At 44.1% G+C, this 15633-nt stretch overlaps 2 protein-coding genes across 5 annotated transcripts; both read left to right on the forward strand.

The window, feature by feature from the left end:
• The first annotated feature begins 465 nt into the window (after positions 1 to 465).
• On the forward strand, positions 466 to 13549 carry LOC101545478 (interferon-induced protein with tetratricopeptide repeats 3). 4 transcript variants are annotated; one of them, XR_008627086.1, is made up of 3 exons: positions 466 to 583; positions 8762 to 10295; positions 13417 to 13509. XR_008627086.1 is itself a non-coding variant. In XM_055119619.1 (3 exons), the coding sequence occupies exons 1-3, from the start codon at positions 579 to 581 to the stop codon at positions 13429 to 13431; spliced, it is 1197 nt and encodes a 398-aa protein (XP_054975594.1). In that variant the 5' UTR covers positions 466 to 578; the 3' UTR covers positions 13432 to 13549. The 4 variants fall into 4 exon arrangements, 3 of the variants coding, with proteins under 3 accessions (XP_054975594.1, XP_054975592.1, XP_054975593.1); XM_055119619.1 differs by having other exon boundaries at positions 8762 to 9938; positions 13417 to 13549; XM_055119617.1 differs by lacking the exon at positions 13417 to 13509 and having other exon boundaries at positions 8762 to 11208.
• LOC101545741 (interferon-induced protein with tetratricopeptide repeats 1) lies at positions 473 to 15337 on the forward strand. Its single transcript, XM_004607606.3, has 2 exons — positions 473 to 583; positions 13417 to 15337. The coding sequence occupies exons 1-2, from the start codon at positions 579 to 581 to the stop codon at positions 14852 to 14854; spliced, it is 1443 nt and encodes a 480-aa protein (XP_004607663.2). The 5' UTR covers positions 473 to 578; the 3' UTR covers positions 14855 to 15337.
• The last annotated feature ends 296 nt before the right edge of the window (positions 15338 to 15633 follow it).

The following is a 15633-nucleotide window of genomic DNA, read 5'->3' on the forward strand; positions in this document are numbered from 1 at the left end:
CTTTGGGAGGGGGCCTTCCCTATCCTGCCTACATCAATAACATGGATTCAAAATAGGCCTATTTTTCTTTAGCAGGATGTTAAGAGTGAGCTATACCTGTCAGTGACTAATGCTTTGTTATATTCAAAATCAGGGGTAGAATTTTGTCAATTGAGAACTGCCTGTTCATTCCAGCTGCGTGTTTAGAGCCAGCTGTAGGGGTGGGGAGGTTGTTTCTGTTTCTTTTATGCAGCCTTCTCATTCAATAGCTCTCGGGTTTCCAAAAAGAGCAGGGATTTTGTTTGGTTTTTAAAAAGTGAACACAATGAACTTGAACTGGATGACCGCAGACCTCAGATTTAATTTTTTTCCCCTCTTGATTTTAAGTTAGTTTCAGTTTCCATTTCTTCAAAGGAGCTTTGAAAAAGTAGCTTTCACTTTCGGAAAGGCAACCACTTAAACAAGAGCCAAGTGTCAGCTGATGTTCCCAACCCTTTAAATTGCTCTTTCAGCGTTACAGCAGCAACTTAGAGGAAGATTTCTGAAGAACAAGCATTGGACTCCAGCTTTTCCAAACAGCAGGGAAGCAGAGCGCAGTCATGAGGTGGGTTGGAATAAGAATGCCAAAGCAGCCTTACACTTGAATGAAGGTTGTGAACTGAGTTTCTTGGGTGCAGGCCAGCTCCTGCAGTTTTCTTTTTGCTTATAGGACTTTATAAATGTGCCTTTTCTATTTGGGAATTTTATTTTGTGGTAACTCTGATGGTCATTCAGGCTCTCTATGCATCTTAAAACTTTTCACTGGGTGGAGCTAGTAACTGGGAGGTGGGATGAGAGAGTCCCCAAATTATTATATGCAAGGAAATAACTTTTGTTATCATTGGGACTGGAACCAGAAAAGGTCTGGCTCCAGCTCCATTGCTGCTCCAAGGACCAACCAATCGAATGACCAAATTGATGTTGGTAGACCCCCACGGGTGACTCATGTGGAATGGGGAAGAGAAAGACAGTCACTTTCCTCGGATCCACCTCTGTCACCAGGATCCAGGATTACTGGGTTCTTGTCTGGCTCACAGAAAGGAATTTCAGGAGCAGACACGCAGTGAAGCAAAACAGATTTTATTTGGAGGGCTTGAAGGTGTGGAGGAGAAGAGATGGGGGGAGGGCGGAAAGACAGAGAGAGAGAGAGAGAGAGAGAGAGAGAGAGAGAGAGAGAGAGAGAGCAAAACGTGCTCAAGAGAAAATGTGGGTGGGGGGGCATGTAGGGCATTTGCATTGCACACAGCCAACCCGGGTTTGATTCCCAGCATTCCATATGGTCCCTAAGCACTGCCAGGGGTGATTCCTGAGTGCAGAGCCAGGAGTAACCCCTGTGCATTGCCAGGTGTGACCCAAAAAGTGGAAAAAGAGAGAGAGAGAGAGGGAGAGAGAGAGAGAGAGAGAGAGAGAGAGAGAGAGAGAGAGAGAGAGAGAGAGAGAGAGAGAGAGAGAGAGAATGAGGGTTTCTCCAAGGGTGGAGAGAGAGAGAGAGGGAGAGAGAGAGAGAGAGAGAGAGAGAGAGAGAGAGAGAGAGAGAGAGAGAGAGAGAGAGAGAGGGAGAGAGAGAGGGAGAGAGAGAGAGACAGAGAGAGAGAGAGAGAGAGAGAGAGAGAGAGAGAGAGAGAGAGAGAGAGAGAGAGAGAGAGAGAGAGAGAGAGAGAGAGAATGAGGGTTTCTCCAAGGGTGGAGAGATCCCCTACACATATCCCAGCATTAGACTGGAAAGCATGAAAGTACACTTCTCTAGAGGGGGAGATGTGGGCCACACATGTGCTTGGTCACATGTGCTCAGCCACGTGGGCACAAGCAGCACATGGGCTCTGGCAGCATATGTGCTGTCCTTCCTTTGTTCAAGGTGGCCTTTATAGGGTTTCTCCAACCTGACCCCACCCCATGTGGTCAAAGTCCTAGGAGATTGCTAAAGAGATTACCAGGGGGCTTGGGAATGGTGATGGTCTTTGAAATTCCTTTCCTGGCCTTTTGTTCCTGCAGGAGCTTCTCTGGGTCTGTTTGCTGTAGATAGGTGAGGGTCTTATCAGGCCTTAGATCCTGTTTTTTCTTGTTTTCTGCTGGGCTGGCTTTTGCCATTGCCTTGGGAGGGGGCCTTCCCTGTACCTGCCTACATCAAAATGAAAGTAGAGTAGGTACTTCATTAGCTACAAGCCCAAGCCAGAAGGTTGGGGAATGGTAGACTCAAGTCCTCCAGTATCCTATCCCAAAATCAGAGACACTGTTAACCAGGGGAGGTGCAGGAATGATCCAGGGAGAGGTCATGACCCCAGGTGCCATTGGAGGTCATTTTCTGTGTGTTTGCTTAAAGAAGGTAGCTTTCCAGTGAATGCTAAGTGATTTATTTATTTTTATTTTCCTGAGAAGGGAACAGTAGGCCAAATAAGTTTGGAAACCTCTGACAAAAAGGAGCTTATATAGGGATTGGTGGACACAAGATGGTCAGTGAGGCCCTGAGATACCTGTAATCCTCAGATGTATCTGTCATGTATTTGTGATGCTCAGGTGTATCTGGAAAAAAGGTTTCTCAGCAGGGTTCTGTCTACATGTTTGTCTTCCTTGTCTGTTAGGCTTTAAGGGGAAGAACAAATTAAACGTTCTTTATCTTCTCAACAGCTCAAGTTTAGAGAAATTCGCCAGTTTTAATTCGAGTATAGCTCTTAGTTCCTTTTGGTCAGGTTTCCTTGTGGGGATGGGACCCAGAGCCTTAGACATGTAAGGCATGTGCTCTACTACAGAGGTAGGTATTGGTTATGACAATCATTCTGCATGGACTTTGCTGTCCTCGAAAGGATAGGAAGGTTTATGCCTTTTCCAGGCTACGGTGGTCAGCCTGGTCAACGGGTTTTACAGTGCCTGTGCTGGAGTTTCCAGAGCCACTATCTGGAGGGACCAAGTAAGGCTTTCTGGATTGGACTGATAAAAGGTACTTGTTTTCAGAGCTGTAGGGACAGGGCAGTTCAGTCTGTTCCTCCCCAGCTGTGCGAAAAATTGTTCAGAGGAAAACCGCCTGGGGAACACATGGCCCTTGTTTGCTGATAGACCCTTCATCTGGCCATCAGGGGAAGCACTCCATCACCCCTTTCATACACTTCAGGTTCACCTCGAATTCTAACGCAAATACACCATGAATCATGCAGCACCTTTGGGATTGGTCGCTGGCAAGATTCGGGTAAGCACTTTACAAACATCACCTCACCTGCTTTCCAACAGCCCTATGAAGAACTGTTGCTTATTAGCTTTATTTTCATGATGAACAAAATTGGGCTCTGAAAAGCAAAATACTTGCTTAAAGGTCAGACAGAGAAATTATATAGAAGAAAAATGGACAAGCATTTCTAAGAGGAGGAACTCTAGCTTACTTCGGAGCTTACGCTCAGACTGGGGTGCTGGGACCCCTCCTGCTGATACTGGGGGTGGGTGGTGGGGGGGATTGTGTGGTACCAGGATCAGTGACCCAATATTCCCATAGGCAAAGCATTGAGTCGCTCCCTTGCTCCGGATAATTCCCTTTGAAAAATGTCAGTTGCATCAAGATAGAATTGCCAAATGCAATTGTAAGACATAGGGCTGGGCTGGACTGTGCCTCATGGTAAAGCATGTGCCTTGCATGTCTGAGGCCCTGGTTCAACCCCTGATAACACACACACACACACACACACACACACACACACACACCTTTCCTTTCCTTTAGATTTTTATATTTACTTATTTATTTTTGGGTTTTGGTCACACCTGGTGATGCTCAGAGATTACTCCTGACTCTGCACTGAGAAATCACTCCTAGAGGCACTCAGAGGACCATCTGGGATGCCAGGTATTGAATCTGGGTCAGCCACATGTACTAAAAAAGGCTTACTGTTTTTGGTTCCCTGGGATATATTCCCAGAAGTGGTATTACTGGGTCAAATGGGAGTTCAATTTCTAATTTTTTGAGGAATATTCATACTGTTTTCCAAAAAAGTTGGACCAGTCGGCATTCCCACCAACAATAAAGACAAGTTCCTTTCTTCCCACATCCCACACCTACACTGGTTGCTCTTATTCTTTTGGATGTGTGCTAGTCTTTGTGTTGTGAGATAATAATCTCATTGTCACTTTTTTGATTTGCATCTCCCTGATGATTAGTGATTAAAAGCATTTTTTTCATGTGCCTTTTGACCATTCAAAATCTCTTCTTTGAGAAAGTTTCTATTCTTCTTCCCATTTTTTGATGGGGTTGGATGTTTTATTCTTTTGTAAAGTTCAACCAGTGCCTTGTATATCTTTGATATTAACAGCTTATCTGAAGGGTTTTGGGTGAATAAGCTTTTCCATTCTGAAAGCTGTTTTGTATCATGGTCACTATTTCTTTTGAGGTACAGAAGCATCTTAGTTTAATGTAGTTACATTTGTTTATCTTAGCTTCCACTTGCTTGGTCAGTGATGTCTCATCTTTGAAGATACCTTTAGTTTCAATATTAGGAAGGGTTTTGCCTACCTTTTATTTTATATACCTTATGGATTCTAGTCTGATGTTGAGGTCTTTAATCCATTTTGATCTAACTTGTGCATGGCATTAGATAGAGGTCTGAGTCCAGTTTTTTGCATGCAGCTGTCCATTTTTTGCCAGCATCACTTGTTAAAGAGACTTTCCTTGCTCTACTTCACATTTCTTGCTTCCTTATCAAAGATTAAATGATCATAGATTGAGAGTATGTGTGGGGATACTCAACCCTATCCATTGGTCTGCAGGTCTGTTTTTATTCCAATACCATGGCTAGATGATATTGATGATTTGATGGTGTCAGGAGTTAAACTCAGGTCTTGGGCAAGCAAAACATATCAGCTAAATGGTGTCATTTGGGATGAATTTTCTCTTGCATGATTATATTGCCAATTAAGTGGCAACCCATTTTGCTTATTATTTTTCCTGAAGTTGTACTAATCTATGAATCAGAAATTGCAGACAATAGTGAGCTTGGTGATTTCTGGAGTTGTTTTCTCCCAATGTTTTGGTGCCAAAAATCAACAGCTAAGAAAGAGGAGCACAAGTTTGTTTTTAGCTCTGCAGCATCCAGAGGCCATTGGGGGTCACATTTCATGAGGGAAGGAATTCAGAGCTTCATAGAGTGGAGCATGAGGTCTACCCCAAGCCATACCCCTGCCAGCCCACACGGCTCTTATTAACTAGACTCAGCTTCTAGGAACAAAGACCTAGTAGCTGTTGCTCCTTGTATCTCTAAAAACTAGTCAGATTGATGTCAGTGGGCCCCAAGGGTGGCTCATGTGGAGTAGGAAGGAGAAGATGGTCACTCCCTTTCTCCTGATCTGCCTCTGCCACCTGGAACCCAGGGTTCTCGCTCGCAGAAAGGAACTTCAGGAGTAGACAAGCAGTGAAGTAAATAGATTTTATTTGGAGGGTTTTTGAAGAAAGAGAGGTGGAGGTGGGGAGAGAGAGGTGCTCAAGAGAGAACAAGGGTGGAGGGAGAGCCTCTATACACACTCTAGCATTAGACACGAAAGCACGAAAGTCCACATCCCAAGAGGGGAGATGCGGGCGACACATGTGCCATGTGGACGCAAGCAGCATATGGGCTCGGGCAGCATATGCTCTCCCTTCCTTTTTCAAGGTGTCTTTTATAGGTTCTTCTCGGGTTGTCTTGATCCAGGAGTTCTGGAATCTTCTCAGGGCTGGATCACATTTTAATCAGATTAAGGGAGAGGTCTGAGGGTTCGAGGAACTTCATGGGAAGGGGTCCAACCTTCTCAGTGTCTACTGAAGGTCTGTTTTCTGTATCCACAGGGTGGATCAGTCTTAGGATTTTCCTCCCAGAAGTTCTGTTGACCTAAATTGCTGTTGTCCAGGGCGGTTCCCTATCTACCTGCCTACATCAAGATGACCCGAAGAGATAGCCCTTTAGCGAGTTACTGGGTACAAAATGAGCCTTACCAGCCTGTGTGAATATTGAAACCTGAACCAATATTGATAAGGATAAGAGACAACTCAGATTCCTCAGGTAGCCATTCTCCTCCCAATTACCTTCCCCTGCAAATCTACACTCTCATTTGAAGAGACCTGCTTTGTGGGTTCTTGTATACACTATAGCCCATGAAAGGAAGGGAGGGGTGAGTTCACAAAATGTAGGTGAGTTGTGAGTTCACAAAATGTGGGTGCTGCATAATATATGTGTTTGGTGTCTGAGAGCCACCTCCTTGTCCTCCCCAGGATCCTCAGCAGAGGAACAAAGAGACGTGGGACCACAGACTGATGATGAAAATGGCCCATTCATTTTTTTTTAATTTAAATTTACTTTTCACAATTTTTTAAATTACATTTAATATTTTAACACCAATCCCACCACCATTTCACCTTCCCACCACCATATTTCGAATGTTTCCATCCCGAACCCTAACCCCTGCCCCAAAGCAGAACTAAAAATGTTTGTTATGAAAAAACACTGAAAATGGTCCAAAAAAGTTTCCACAGAGGAAAGTGTGTGAAGATTGTTATAGTTCACCCAGGGCCCATTAAGCCCTTCTATAAGAGATCAGTGGGGCTGGAGCTATAGCACAGCGGGTAGGGCGTTTGCCTTGCACGAGGCTGATCCAGGTTCAATCCCCAGCACCCCTTATAGTCCCCCAGGCACCACTAGGAGTAATTTCTGAGTGCAGAGCCAAGAGTAACCTCTGAGCATCACTGGGTGTGACCCAGAAAGCAAAAAAAAAAGGGGGGGGGAAGGGGCTGGAGCAATAGCACAGCGGGTAGGGCTGCATGCGGCCGACCCGGGTTCGATTCCCAGCATCCCATACGGTCCCCCAGCACCGCCAGGAGTAATTCCTGAGTGTAGAGCCAGGAGTAACCCCTGTGCATCGCTGGGTGTGACCAAGAAGCCAAAAAAAAAAAAAGGAGAGAGAGAGATCAGTAATGTGTTGTTAAAGGTTGAGCCTTGTGAGCTTGTGTGTGTGTGTGTGTGCGTGTGTGTGTGTGTGTGTGTGTGTGTGTGTGTGACTGTCCTTCCATTGCTCATCAATTTGCTCGAGTGGGCACCAGTAACATCTCCATTGTGGGATTTGTTGTTACTGTTTTTGGCATATTGAATATACCACAGGTAGCTTGCCAGGCTCTGCCTTGCGGGTGAGATACTCTCGGTAGCTTGCCAGGCTCTCCGAGAGGGGCGGAGTATATATGTGTGTATATATACATATGTATGTGTATAGATGTATATATGTATCTGTAAAAATATATTTCCCTCTAAGATTGGTTGCCATCTACTTTAAACCCCATCAAATGTGGTACACTACTTTTGGAATATGAGTGGTGTGAGGTATGAGATGTGTGGCAACGAATGCAGAAAAATGGCCCGTTTAATGCAGAGCTGTTAGCCTACTTCTGAATGGGTTTGAAATATATATCTACATGTAGGTGTGATTGACCATATACAGAGATAAAACATTTTGGCAGAGGCAATTCTCTTGGGAGATTAACTCAAGGAGACACCGTCTTCCAGTGACATCTATATTGCTTTTCTCTTCCCCTCTAGTTGTATATGTTAAACAATTAAGTTTACTTCTTATCACTACTTACAGTTGTTTGTATAAACACAGTAAGAGATAAAGATTCCAAAACTTAGTTCTCTAGGCTCTGAAGTCTTTTAGTGTAAATCCCAGATTAAGTCCCCAGGCTGATTCAGCTTGTCTTCCCCCATAGTGTTCCTATTTCTTAAATCATAACAGCTTGCATGAAGATCATGCATTTATGCTTTCTAGACTGTCCCATTTTGATACTGGGTTAGCTCAACCACTCGTCTCATTCTAGTCCCACAGTAGGACCTCCCTTTTGGTACAATAGCTGAAGCCTGAGTCAAGTAATTATGACAAATGCCCCAGAGTAGATATATTTCAGAGTCAGCCAACTCCCAAATATTAGGAACTGCATTAGTGGTCTTTCTGTGTTTAAGCAAAGAACATTTCTCTATAGTAAAATATGAAAAGGCCATTGGGGTAATGAAAAAGAAAGTAATTCACTATAAATACAAAGTCAAGAATTACCAGAAAGTTTTGGCTTATAAGTACCAAGATTGACTTGGTGAATTGTGATGAGGGGTAAAACACAAAGGGAAGGTTAAAGATAAACTCAGGGGGTTAGGGGTGCTCACAAGATCATGATAAATGCTATCTGGGAGGAACAAAAGGGGCAATTCACTGATGAAGCCTAAAACACTTAGAGTTAATATCCAACAGATATGTATGGAAGTGTCAGAAATACTCCACTTCTGTAAGAAATCTAGGAAGTATGTTCTCTTCAGAGGAAGAGAGCTCATAGGAGATAGAAACATAGGAACAAGTACCCAATAAGCACAATGATGTGTGCCCACTTCAGCTCCGAAGGCCTGAGGGCCAGGAGTGCTAATGGTGTAAATCCCAGTCTTAGAGCAGAGAAGACCATCCCAGTGCCAGCAGCCGTGTACAGAGAGCAATGCCATTCTTTATCCTCATTCTGTTCTACTCAGACCCTCCATTGACAGGCTCGTGCCATGTGCCTTGGGAAGAGCAACTTGCTATCCAGTCTATGCATGAAAATGCTAATCCCTTCTAGGAAAACCCTCAAGATTTTCCCAGAACAACTGCTTAACTAGATACCTGGGTATCTTATGGCCCAGCTGAGTTGACACCAAATTAACCTGAAACTGCACTGCAGGCGGCAGTGCTTGGCAGGCATGCAACACAGTGACCATGTTTATTTTCTCCACAGTGAGGCCAACAATTCTCTAGAGCAAATCCTTCGTCAGCTGAAATGTCATTTCACGTGGAACTTATTTAAGGAAAAAGATATCCCAGAGGATCTGGAAGAGAGAGTGTGTGAGCAGATTGAATCTCTAAACCCTGAGTTCAAAGGCACAATGTACAACTTGTTGGCCTACATAAAGCACTTACATGGTCAGGACGAGGCTGCCCTGGAATGCTTACAGCAAGCTGAAGAGTCAATCCAGCAAGAGCACTGTGACCAGGCGGAAGTCAGGAACCTGGTGACCTGGGGAAACTATGCCTGGGTCAACTATCACCTGGGCAGACTCCCAGAGGCGCAGGCTTATGTTGACAAGGTGAAACAAACATGTGAGAAGTTTTCAAATCCTTTCAGTCTTGATTGTCCTGAGCTGGACAGTGAGGAAGGGTGGACATGGCTTAATTGTGGTGAAAGGCAAAATGAAAGAGCCAGGGTTTGCTTTGAGAAGGCTTTGGAAAAGAAACCTAATGACCCAGAATTCTCCACTGGACTGGCAACTGCCAAGTACTATCTGGATGGAAAACCACGGAAGCAAATATCCGACAGTGTTCTAAAGAAGGCCATTGAGCTGAATCCTGACAATCAGTATGTTAGAGTTCTTCAGGCTCTGAAACTGCAGAAAATGAACAAAGAAGCTGAAGGAGAGAGGATGGTCAAGGAGGCAGTGGAGAAAGCTCCTCACCAAAATGATGTTCTTCGCATTGCAGCCAAATTTTATAAAAATAAAGGTGATCTAGACAAAGCTATTGAACTTGTTCAAAGGATGTTGGAATCCACACCGAACAACTGCTACCTCTATCACCAGATTGCATGCTGCTATTGGGCCAAAGTCAAGCAAGTTCGGAATGAAGAATCTGATGCTGACGTGAAGAGGGAGAAGATGGATGAGCTAAGAAAACACGCAAAAGAGTATTTGGATAAAGCCATTGAGAAGGGCCTGAGTCCTCTCTATGAGTACTCAGATCTCACTGAGCTCCTGGAAATAGAGGACTATTATGAGGTAGCATTCAAGAAAGAGCTGCCTTCCAGGGAGAGACAGCACACTCAACATGACCGTGACTCTCTGGGACAGGCAGCAGGCCCTGCAGTCCAATGTGATTTAGAGGGTTTGCCTATCAGCCAAACATCAGCTGAGAAGGAAAAGGTAAATTGTCAACAACAGGACACATCTGAAAATCAGATTCCCCCGAATGCGCCCAATTATTGGTATCAGCAAGGGTTGATCCATAAGATGAACGGAGAACTGCTGCAAGCAGTTGAATGCTTTGAGAAAGAATTGGGCCGCCTGTTGAGGAATAGCCCTTCTGGCATCAGCCGCTTTTTTCTGCCTGAACTCGAGCTTTAAGAAGACAGGGAGGAACTGGACCACTTCCCTGTCCCTGAGCTGACGTCCTTGAAGAAGAAATGACTCACTCCCTGAATATCGAGAACCTTACAGTAGTGGTGATTCTGGGGAATGGAAAGGCAGAGTACAATGATCAGGGTGGTCTTGCTTATTGCTGTAAGGTTTATTTTTAGACAGTTGCTTTCCTGTCTTCCTGTCTTCCCTGTCTATCCCATTCTATCCCAGTCACACAGAGTTCTCTATTCTGCAAGTCTTATGATATATAAGTAGTAGAAATATTATTATTTTACACATGTTCTAGTAGAACTAGTGCTCCAAGCCTGTAAAATGTTGATTAGTTCTCATTTTACCAGATACCCTCATTTCTCCTCTTCCTGCACAGATTCATAGCTGGTCTACCAACAGACTCACACCGACAGACTCACACACCCTTCGTGCCGTTGCTGTCTAGTCATTGGAAGCCGCAGGAAGATTAGTTTTCTACTAACCCTAAGATATTCCTTATGTTTTATTCTTAGCTCATCATGTATTTGAATAGGTTTTCTTGATAAAATTATTATGAGAAATAAAAAATTTTCAGCCTAGATAGTGGTGATACATGTGGTTTGTGTATATGACTAAGAATAATGTCAATTTCCCAAATTTCTCTTGCTCGGGACAGTGGGTAATTGTAACGTATCATACCAAGCTAGTCTCAATACATTCTTCTTAGCTCCTCCCTGGGGTTAGTACTTTCAGCTTGTACCCAGACCACCGAGATACATGATTCTCACTCAGTCCAAGTCTCAGCTGACCCAGTATCCAGTTAACCGATGTTTGTCTCCAGTGTCCTATCCCGGGAGGAATACCTACACAATTGCCTCCCTGATAAGGGATAATTGGTTAGGCATACCATACTAGGCTGTATTTTATAGGGACAAAAAATATTTACAGTCAAGGGTAAATGAAAATACTTGAATATTTTCTCATGGTCAGAGATAGCCACATGAGTCATAAAAAAGGAGAATTGTGCTCTGCCAAATGGAAATTAGAGTGAAAGAAAAAAAACTGGACTGGAGAGATAGTACAGTGGGTAGGGCACCTGCCTGCATGTGGTCATTCTGATTTTATGTCTGGAACCCCATATGGTCTCCTGAGCCTCACCAGGAGTGATCCCTGAGAACAGCTAGATGTGAGAAAGAAAAGAAGGATGGGAGGAAGGAAGGGAGAAGTAAAAACAAAGCAAGACAAAAAAAAAGCCCTCTTTGGGATCCAGAGAATTCCATTCCTAGAATCTCCCCACTTTGCCCAGTAGCACTGCCCTGAGCGCACCAGTGACAGAAGCTTCCATCTCCAGAACACTGCAATCGAGTATGTAACCACTAGACATTGCAACGGCAACAGTGATGATGGTGCAGAGCAGGAGTAAGCGCTGGGTACCACTGGGTGTGGTCCAACAACTCCCCTCTAACCCCTCTCCCCAAAAACCCACCCAAACAACCCCAAAATAGAATTATCTTCAGATGGATAGCACAGCGGGTAGGGCGTTCGCCTTGCATGTGGCCGACCCGGGTTCACTTCCTCCGTCCCTCTCAGAGAGCCCGGCAAGCAACTGAGAGTATCCTGCCCCCATGGCAGAGCCTGGCAAGCTACCCATGGCATATTCCATATGCCAAAAACAGTAACAACAAATCTCACATGGAGATGTCACTGGTGCCCGCACGAACAAATTGATGAGCAATGGGATGACAGTGACAGTTTTGAATATTAACTTAAATGTTAACACTGTCATCAATATGTCAATTACATATGATATGTGTAAGCAAGCCAATTAAGATGTAATAAATGCATAATAAAAATCCAGTGTAGCCCTGTACCTAACCAATATAAAGGGAAATGTGGCAGGTCTAACTAAGATATATAAAATTTTATCTTCATAGATATATTTGACATATAGCCATGTGTTTGCTGAAGTGCACACGCTAGTGTGTTTACCCATGTGTCCAGGGTGCAAGAGATCCTCGTCATTCATTATCACACCCAGCACCTCACATGCTGGTTACTTTTTGATGCTGTATCAGATCATGGACATTTGCAGAAAGAGTGAAACTTCAACAACTCATACTCAAATAATGTAGCAGCTTCCTTCAAGTCACTGTCACTCTGAGTGGGTGATCTTCCCTGAGTAGGTGATATTCCCACATCAATGTCAAAGCAATTCCGGATTCCATATTTGGGGGTGATCGCTGTTTACAATGGGCATTTTTTGAAACAATATTCATTTTATTCAGCCCGATTCTCATCCTTTCAACACACACACACTTCATTGGGTAATATTTCTGGGCCATGGTTGAGTGGTGAGTAGGAATCTTAAAGAGTCCTTCACCTTGGCAGTGTGCTACCAATCAGTCATAGCCAGAAGAACAGACTGATTCCAGTCAAGGAGGGCTCTGAGGTCTGGGAGGACAGCTTGGGAAAGTGGGGTGTTTGTTTTCAGGTGGAGATTTTAAAGCAAATAAGAGAGCTCTTTGCCTGCCAGCTATGTTCTCAGAGGCAGTAGTAGGATTCAGAATCCTCTGCGTCCCTCGCTTTTGTGCATTTCTTCCTTCCCTTGATTTTCAAAGGGAACATTTCCTAGTATGTTTTACATCTTCTGTTTCATTAGAGGTGTGGTACAGCTGTGGCAGAGACACTGGGAAGATGATGCTTGATTATTCATAGTGATACTTCTGTCTCATTGAACTGAACTCTCCTTTAAAGATTCTAATTCTTTCTGACTCATAGAGAGAGGGATAGACATAGAGTGACTGCACTCATTTGTGGAATATAAAGTAACGGAATGGGAGGCTAACATCCAAGGATAATAGAGATAAGGTCCAGGAGGATCACTCCACGGCTTGGAAGCCGGCCTCACATTCTGGGAGAAAAGGCAACTGGGAAAGAGAAGGGACAACTAAGTGAATGATACTTGGAGGGCTCACTCGGGATGGGAGATGCGTGCTGAAAGTAGACTATAGACCAAACATGATGGCCACTACCTGTATTGCAAACCATAACATCCAAAAAGAGAGAGAGAGAGTAAGAGGGAATGTGCCTGCCACTGCGGCAGGATTGGGGATGGGGTGGGGGTGGTGGAGGGATACTAGGAACATTGGTGGTAGAGAATGGGCACTGGTGGAGGGATGGGTGCTAGAACATTGTATGACTGAAATGTAATCACAAAAGTTTGTAAGTCTATAACTATCTCATAGTGATTCATTAAAAAATATATTAAAAATAATGTCATTCTTGTTTACAGCGACAGATCCAATGAGACTCTCATCAAAGAGTGCCTGCTCCAGCTGAGATGCCACTTTACGTGGGGCTTGCAAATTGACAACACTGAAATGCCTGATTTAGAAAACAGGGTCTTTGATCAGATTGAGTTCCTGGATGTCCAATGCAATACGAGAATGTACAACCTGCTGGCCTACGTGAAACACCTGGCAGGTCAGAATCAAGAAGCCCTGGAGAGTTTGAAAGAAGCCGAAGACTTTCTGCTGCAAGAATTCACTGACCAATCAGATGTGAGAGGTCTGGTCACCTGGGGCAACTATGCCTGGCTGTACCACCACATGGGCAGGCTGGGAGAAGCCCAGACTTACCTGGACAAGGTAGAGAAGACGTGCAAGAAGTTGGCAAGTCCCTTCAGCCACAGGATGGAGTGTCCAGAGCTCGACTGTGAGGAAGGATGGGCCTTGCTGAAATGTGGAAGAAATAATTATGAACGAGCCAAGGTTTGCTTTGAAAAGGCTTTGGAAGTGGACCCTACAAACCCTGAATTCAGTTCTGGGTATGCAATCATAACCTACCGCCTGAACCGCCTTAATATAAGAGTAGAGGAAAAACTGTCCACGCTGAAAAATAGTCTGCACCCCCTAGAACAGGCCATCAGATTAAATCCAGAAGATGTATGTCTAAAGGTTCTCCTAGCGCTGTGTCTTCAGGACACAGGACGAGAAGATGAAGGAGAAAAATACATTGAAGAAGCACTGGCCAACAAGACCTCACATACCTACATCCTTCGGTATGCAGCAAAGTTTCACCTCAAAAAAGGCTCTTTGGATCAAGCTCTTCAGCTCTTAAAAAAGGCATTGAAGGACACACCCTCCTCTGCCTCAGTGCATCACCAGATAGGGCTTTGCTACAAAGCAAAAATCATCCAAAATAAAAAGGTCACACACTGGCAGTCCAGAGGGCAGAATAGAGAAAATATTGAAAAACTGGCAAGAATAGCTATAAATCATTTGAAATTTGCTCTGAAATACAAGCCCACCTTTGTGATTGCTTACCTAAACCTGGCAGAAATTTACATAGAAATCGGTGAGTACAGCAAAGCTGAGGACACCTACCAAAAAGTGTCACACCTGAAATCACTCACAGAAGAAGACCTGCAACAGATACATCACCGCTATGGCAAATTTCAGGAATTTCAGAGGAAATCTGAAGTAAATGCAATTATCCATTATTTAGAAGCAGTGAAAATAAAGAAACCATCTTTTTCGAGAGATAAAAGTATCAGTGCATTGGAGAAATGTGTCTTAAAGAAACTTCAGAAAAATGAATTTGATGTGGAAGGCTTGTGCCTCCTTGGGTTCGTGCAGAAGCAGAAAGGAGAAATCACGAAGGCCCTGGAGAGCTATGAGCAAGCCCTGAAGCTGGCTGCCGGCCAGGAGAGTTCTGTGGACATGAGCTGAAGGTTTCGAAGCCGTGATGCTCATTTGGTATTTCACAGTCCATTTGATTTTAGGTTAACACATACTAATTCATCTTTTCTCTTGCAGCTCGAAGAAACATATTACACAATTCCCTGAAATGATATAATTTTTTTTTTTCTTTTTGGGCCACACCTGGCGATGCATACAATGGTTACTTCTTTGCACTCAGGAATTATCCCTGGCGGTGCTCAGGGGACCATATGGGATGCTGAGAATTGAACTCAGATCAGTCGAGTGCAAGGCAAACGCCCTACCGGCTCCACTATCATTCCAGCCCCAATGGTGTAAATTTTTAGCAAATATTCAAACTTGATATAAAACAGCTGCATGTAGAAGATGGTGAGGCAGAATGCCCCTGTCTCTCTGTCTGGACGAGAGAGGAACCACTTCTTTGTGAATTCTATACAGTAAAAACTATGTGTTGAGTAGTCTTGTAGCAAATAAAACATGATATTACATAAAATAAAAATGTTTGCCTCATTCATTTCATTTTAGATTTATATGGGGGGTGTATCCCAAATGGTGCTCGGGAGACATGGGGTTTCCACTGTGTCAGGTGATTATCAACTAACTGGGTGGAAGGTCGGTCAAGAGCTCGAGGATAAGATTCTGCTCTGACCCTATGGTGCTGGAGGTCTCCAGGAATGCACCCACCAGTGGCCGGGGGAAATGTGATACCAGGAATCAAATCCAGGTCTGGTATATGCTAGGCTTGTGCCCAAACTGCTGTTCTAGCTCCTGACCCCTCAATGAATTCT

This window comes from Sorex araneus, chromosome 11, assembly GCF_027595985.1.
Source record: "Sorex araneus isolate mSorAra2 chromosome 11, mSorAra2.pri, whole genome shotgun sequence".
NCBI classification, from domain to species: Eukaryota; Metazoa; Chordata; class Mammalia; order Eulipotyphla; family Soricidae; genus Sorex; species Sorex araneus.